This window comes from Pundamilia nyererei, unplaced genomic scaffold (genome assembly GCF_000239375.1).
Source record: "Pundamilia nyererei isolate P.nyererei 1_Seehausen unplaced genomic scaffold, PunNye1.0 scaffold00199, whole genome shotgun sequence".
NCBI lineage: Eukaryota > Metazoa > Chordata > Actinopteri > Cichliformes > Cichlidae > Pundamilia > Pundamilia nyererei.
This window is the reverse complement of record NW_005187600.1, coordinates 454,109-461,431: the sequence shown is the minus strand read 5'-3', so window position 1 is coordinate 461,431 and position 7,323 is coordinate 454,109. Positions and strand designations below refer to the sequence as shown.

Genomic DNA, 7,323 nt, shown 5'->3' with positions numbered 1-7,323 from the left:
CTATAAAACACACAACCAACAGTGTGCTGAGGCTACCGCACTGACCTTTATTCCACTAAAGTTAGGTTTGGTTGTTTATTGTTAAGGACAAACTGAGGAGCGAGAGCAGACAGAAAAACATGCTTATTCGTTCTTTCGTTGACTCGAAATGGAAAACACATCGACCACCATCCCAAAATTTAAATGGCTGCAACACTTTTTTAATCAATAAAACCGACCAAAATATAAAACAAATGAAAGAAGCCAAGGGTGAAACAAACGATACGTGACTTGTTCATTATTGATGTTTGGAGGTGCTGGAAGGCAGACTCCACCTCCAGACTAATGGTTTCCCCGTTTTCAGACAGCTTTAGTTTTATATTCAAAGTAACGCTGGCAAAAAAGTGAATGATTATTCCTTTACTGTAAAGGCCACATCAGGCCAAGTTTAAACAAACAGGATGAAAAAAGTGGATTTAATGTATGCCTTCATCACATCATGGTAATAAATGCATCCAGAAGCAGTAAGAACCAGGTCTGGCATTTATTCAGACACTTGCCTGGATGTTAAAGTTTACACAAAACTCAAAATGAGCGATTTAACGACTTAATGTTGTACACTTGACATTAACTTAATGAAACAGAAAGCTGGTCCAAATCCAGACTGATGGCCAACAGACCTGCTTTTAAAAAATGGAGCTGCCCAGTCGCCTCCCCAAATATTCAGCAGCTACTTATTACTGCATATCAGGAATGCCAACACATAAACTGCTGCTGTGTTACTATGTGCGCTGTGCTGCAGGGGCATATGGTTTGTGCTAAGCGCTATATGACTGTGATGACAGAGAGCTGCTGGAGGCAGCTGAGCCCAGAGATGACTGCTCATTGCTGGCCTGGCTGGAGCCTGCTACATGACCTACTGCTCCATGCACGAGGGGCGTCCCACCCAGCACTCAGTAGCTGGCAGAGGCTTCGTGCGGGGCATTTGGCAGAGAGCACCGATCAAGAGGAGACGGTAAACGATGTCAAGCGAAAGTGCAAAAACTTGGAAGGCTTTCTTGCTGAATTATTTAACATTTTATTTAGCCGTACATCGCTTCAGGCTCCGCTGCTTCTACATTTATCACGGTGCTCATCATAAAACTGGATCCAGAAAATACAGTTTGGCTTCGGTTCTGTAAGAAAGGTCGTGTTGTTGCTCCCGTCTGTTCACCTGTGTCATAAATGTAAAAACAGTTCCCACGAATTCTGGTTGAAAAACAGACCCTGAAGCGAGTGAACATGAAAGGAACCATGCTTACTTTTACTTACCTTGATTCCTCTTTATTTTACGAGGAGAATAAAGCACGTTTGTTTTATTTGTCAGAAAATGGCAATGCAGATATAGGTTTTATACAGAAAGAATACTGAGCTTATGAAAGTGATTCTTTTTACATCTTAGCTCACTAATTAAACTCTAATAACACAACAACTGAACTGCTTTTCTATCCTTTGATGCGTCACTCAGGTAGATGTTTGTAATGTAAAGGACTACATACTATGTAGCCACTTTTAGTATTGTAAAAACTTTCTCAAAAACTCACCTTGAAACCTTGAAATACAAGTTCAAATCGAGGTGGCAGGATTGCTGATTATTACTGTTTAAGGCTTTAAGGTGCCTTCTCCTTGCTGCCCTTGCCTTTGGAGCCCATCAGCACAAACCTGACGGTGCTTGTGTGACACCTTGTGTGACTCCAGCCCTGGAGAAGCTAGCTCTGCGAGCCTGGCTAATCCATGTGCTGGCACGGCGCCGCTGCGTGGCCATGTGTTCCTGCAGAGAGCACCATTCCCCCAGGAGCTGCTGTCAGCACAAACTCAGGAAACAGTTATACTGTTCATATTTTTACAAGCTGCCTCTATGTGTAGCTAAAGTGAATCATAAGCTAATCACTGCCAGCTGCCTCAGGCATTGCTCTAGCTTGCTAGCCACTCAAGCTCAAGGTATGAGGGGAATCTTTCATATGCCACATTAATCTCTCCCTGAAATTCACCTTCACTGACCATCCTGCACTTCTCTGCTTTTCCCGGTCACCCCACCGCTGTCCTAATGTAAGGACAGAGGGATTTGACCCCTGACCTTATGATTTCTGAAGCTAGAATAGTATAGTATAGGGATAGTAAGCTGAGGCTTTGATATTTCTTTTACAAAGAAGGAATTTGAAGATTTCAAAAATGCTCACATACTGATGAATAACGTAAACTTTGACCTGTGCTGGAAAAGGTTTACTTATAGAGATGGGAAATCGTTGCTCATTTCAGATCGGAGGCTTTTTTAACTTGACTGGATGGTTTGTGATTCAGAGGAATGAGGTAGGTGACGTTTGAAATGCTACCAGGAGATCAGAGGGACATTCAAACCTGGGCTGTTTGAAGCCGCCCTGAAGTCATAAAATTGCTTGTACTCAGGTATGCGGGCATGGACGTCATCTCTGCTAGCCTGCAGCTATTGTCCAGAAACATTACAGCTCATCTTAATAAAGATAAGCTACCCGTGAAGTCTTGGCTCCCTGCATGGAGGCATGATGGGATGGAAAGTAACATGAAGATTCATGAACAGTGCTGATCTGCTCCTCGTTCATCTTCCTTCACCTGCAGCTAACTGTCCCACTAGGGAGCGGGAATAAGACCCTGTTCTCCACAGGCCCTGCAAACTCCCCAAAACACCCTTCGCCTCCCCTCTCGTCTCCCCCCACTTTTTTGCAGCCGACCATTAAGCCCCTCTGATGGATGACAGGGGCTTCTTTGGCACAGATCGGTGGGAACGCTTCTGTTTCTGGTTAGCAAACTAAAACAGTGTTTGAGAGACAGACAACAGCATCCTGGTTAAAGCTAAGCTAAAGCTAAGCCAGCCCCGAAGGCCCCAGCCTCCGTTAGTCCCAGAAAGATATCTGCCCCAAACTGAGCAGATCCACCTTTAATCACTATAGTCTCCTACTCTGAGGAATTCTTACTGTAAATCATCTGAATCTTTTCTCCCAGTTAACCGTTTGTGTAGTCGGGTTAATTGAAGGCAACACATTATTAACTGAGGCCCGCAAAATGAGTGACTGACCACATACTGCCATGAGCGACTACCTCAAAAATGCTTTTGTTTGGGTTTTGAGACTGACACTCATTTTCTGGCTGGTTGGAGAACGATAATGGCTGGAAGAAAGACAGTGTAGAGTTACAAGCCGTGAACGTGCCCCCTTCCAGAGCGGGAACTCTTAATGTAGCTCTGTGCCGACTGTGCTGCCACTCTAATCCAATTAGACTGCGTCAATCACTGCCGAGGTATCAAACCGCCTCAGACTAATATTTGCAGAGGGGCTCTAATATCAATACGCAGGTAAAGGCTGCAGCTCCCCACCCCCTCTGCAATTATATAACCACACTCGGGTGAAGCAGTGAATGACAACATTTACCACCCGTCTCTCTGTGCTCGGAGGCCGCCGTGGTCGAACAACCGTTTCTGTGAGAGGGGCCCTGCGCGCACACTTGTGCCGCAGTGATTGCTAGGTGTATTTTAACTGGCATATCTTAATATTAGCTTCAGAAAAATGACACTGGTATTTACAAAGTAAAAGGAGTCTAAATGGCCCATTTGAGCCAGGGTAAACACATTTAGCCGTGAGGTCAGAGGCTGCCACACCGGAGGAAGGTTAGTTTGATAATTTTGTCAAAATGTTTAATGTCCTGCTAAACCGTTTGGGGAAAAACAAATGCAGTGCTGATATTGACTTTGGCAACAGCCTGTATACTTAAGGCTTTAAACATGTAAATCAAACGCTCCATCTTCAGGCAAATGCAAGCAGACATTGCTGCAGGTCTGACGCCTCGCCCCCGCCCTCCGTCTATACCGTGTGATCAACAGATAGAGCTCTACAGCATGTGCCTTCGTGAAAGCTCTTTTAGGTCATCTCGAGCTGCTGAAATGTGCAAATTTGGGAATTGCTGTCGTTTTAATGCAATGCTGTCATCACGTTACTCGAGTTAAGTTGGGGACGCAAAGATGTGCATGAAAAGGGAGCTACGTCATTGGACCACATGGGGCACTATCACCAAGCTGCATGTTCCTCATCAGGTACGGACAGGAGCAGACGCAGTCCGACTCTCACTTCCAATATGTCGCCCTGCCTGTGCAGCCGAGTATCCCCTCACAAAGTCCTTTTCACTTTCCATGCCTGTGCTCGCACTGCTAATTGTGCGTGCTGCTGAGAAAAGAGCCACAGGAACCGCGAGGTAATTTTGACAGGCTTCTCCTTCTGTTTTCAAGGCTTGAAACAACACACCAGCTTCCAGATGCTTCCCGGCCATCCCGACGTCTCTTGAGCGCCGCTCGGACGTTTACATCCAGGCGGTTTCACCGCTCTGCTCGGCTGCTCTGTTTGTGCTGGATGGCGAGCGGTCTGCTGTACCTTACACCCCAATCATAACCAATCACGTGTATTTCCTGGATATGTAAACTCGCCCCCACACACGGAGACACACACACACACACACATAAGTACAAATGTATGTGCAGCTCTTTAAAGTAAGGAAGCCATCAAAGATCATTCTGTAATATGCGGGTGTTGTATATACACCCAAAGAGGGGAGCACGGAGTTAAAAGAAAGCATGTTTATGTAACACAATCACTTTTGTAACACAGTTTATGATGCTTGATTCCATCCACTCTTTCTCAATGTTATTAAACTGTACAGGACTGTTTTCCTTCCCTACCTCCCTGGTTTTTAGACACATTGCTTTAGCACAGCACACACTGTGCCTCCTGACGACACCCGGGTTCTGTAACTCTGCTCTGCAGGCTCTCTGGGGAAATCATCAGCACTAATAGGAAACATCCTGCAAATCACACACATGCACACACTCAGAGATGCACGAGAAGAGCTGCTCGAGCTGTTGCTGAGCAAGGCAGTCGCACCTGGAGGAGCTGCGGGTTTCGTGCGTCGTCTTTTGAAATGTTTGCGTCGACTTTAAGCGGGAGCTCTGCAAAGATACAGTTAATTAATGAATTCCCGGGATCATGGATTGGTTCAGTGGAAGCACATTTGTCTTGACTAAAGATGTAGCAACACTGGTATTCTTACTAAACCGTATTCAGTTTTATTGCTTCTTAAAAGTATCTCCAGATGTGCTTATTTTCACAATTACCTGAAAGATGCATCACTGGTTTAAACGTCATTGTGTTGCTTGCATTTGTTGCATAGCTGAACAACAGCAGTACATCAAGGTCTGTAAAATGTAATCTCGAGGTTTTTAAAGAGAACCGCTCGATGGTGAAAGAGCTCACAGAACATAAACACAAGAGGACGATGCTATCACACGGCTTTGATACTCTCACCAAAGTGTGAACCGTGACCGCTCGAAACAGAGCTGGTGATGTGTCACATTGACCGCGTGGTGACCAGCACTGCCCGTCTTCCCACGAGGGCCGTCAAAGGAGCTGAGAAGTTGATTTTGTTTCCAGTAAGAAAGCCAAGATGGGTTTGTCAGCAGGACCACGAGGCTTAACCTAACATGAGCTAAGAGGGTTCGGCCGGGACTCGGGATGATAAATAGGTGAAAAATAATGGAGGCAGTAAAGTGTAATCATAATATCAGGGAACGTCTTAAGAGAAGAACAGCGCTTGCACTTTCACTGAACTTTGTCGTACACGTTGTTTGTATGCAGTAAAACAAACACTCGGTGTCCTTTGACCTTTTCAAAACATGATGTGATATGACTTCAATTATATGACAGAATTGTGACAAAGCCGTCCATGACTGTTTGCAGGATTATTCATTCATTAATCAGATTCATGTTTACATTTCCCACCCTTCATGACACATCTCTAGTTTCCCAGCGACCCAGACCTTCGGAGTGACATACCTCAGCGTCTAAATACAAATCGAGGGCTTGTTACTCACCCGTCTCTCGTGCCGTCCATGGCAGCCAGCGGGGACAGGTGGTGAGGGCTGCCGAGGTCTCGATCCAGTCGGTGCTGTCGGGTCGGCAGGTCAGCGGTGGAGCCAGAGTTGGGGGTGAGCAGCTCCACTGGGGCGCTGTGATGGGGGGTACTGGAGCCAGTGTACAGGCCTGAAAGACAAACAAAGCTAATTCGGTAAACGTGCCAAATAAACTCAAGGCCCCCGTGCTTCATCTCTCCCTCGAGCAAATTAAAAGCCATTTCATGGCAACAGGATTTTGTTTTGACAACTTTCATCCAATCAGTGTGCTTTGTAAAATAAAAAGTTCTGTGTTTGCGCTGTGTGTAATTTAGGGTACATTGTTTGTGCTGTCACAGGGACTCGCCTTGTTTGTCCTTTTTCGTATTACACAATAATAAACTAACATGTTACATGTGTTCAGTGACTTTGAACAGTAGGTCCTTTAAAGCTACAAATATATGATATAAGGAAATCTGCAGAAGAGCATGTGATAATCTGCTGACTGTTCCAATATGTCTTTTACTTTTTGATCATTTCAGTTTTTCCAAATGATATTACAGTTACATGTTGTTGATGCACTGGTCTGTGGGGGCATTATTATCTTCTTTTACTGGTTGCATGTTGCCAACCTTTTCTACTGTTTCAAGCTGCAAACTGTTATTAAATACGGACTCCTTTTCTTCTTTGCAAACTAGGAACTGCAAATAATAACTGTCACAACTGTTTTTACTATAATTATCTTCAGCGAAGATGCTTCCAAAGCCCAATTTGACAACAAAAAACGGGCTGTTTTGTCCAAAAATGAATCCCAGGGGTGTTCATTTTAAAAGGATAAAACAAACGAGTGGAACTGTTACTGTCTTACTGCTGTTAACATGTGGCTAGTTAGACTTTGGAGATCCACACGACTGTGCACAAGTCTTGAGCCTTCCCTCATTTCTGTATATTTTGGTTCCACTGGCGCTCTCGTAATTTTCTAACGCTTCATTTAACACGGGTCCACCGGCAGGCCCATTTTACAAGCACTTTTTAAATGATCCCAACTCCACTGCTGTTTGTGCTGGAGACAAAATCCACCTTGTTTCAGAAAGAAGAGAAGACAAACTTTATGTTTGGTGTACTACGGTATCACAAGGCACTGTTCAAACACAGACAGGAAAGAAATCAGCCACATTCACATTACCATACATGTATCCCTCAGACCTGCATAAATCTTGGTCAATAAAGGGTTAAAGAGGTCTTGAGCAACAGTTCTCCAGGATTTCTGAAGGTCTGTAAAAGTCGTTCTTTGGACATTGGTGCTTTTTGACTCATTTTCAGTCAAGTCATTGAACCCAACCGTTTTCAGAGGAAGACGGCAAACAACTTAAATGAGCCTGTCACAAAAACACATA

At 44.6% G+C, this 7,323-nt stretch overlaps 1 protein-coding gene across 3 annotated transcripts in view; it reads right to left on the bottom strand.

The window, feature by feature from the left end:
- The window catches only part of glis1b (GLIS family zinc finger 1b), a 75,983-nt gene that overhangs the window by 3,770 nt on the left and 64,890 nt on the right, over positions 1–7,323 (bottom strand). For 2 of the 3 annotated variants that reach the window (XM_005747512.1, XM_005747513.1), the window contains exon 8: positions 5,909–6,077. In XM_005747512.1, coding sequence (XP_005747569.1) covers positions 5,909–6,077 — 169 coding nt within the window. Of the gene's footprint in view, positions 1–5,908; positions 6,078–7,323 lie in introns of those variants that run through there. The other variant, XM_005747514.1, reaches the window with a different exon arrangement.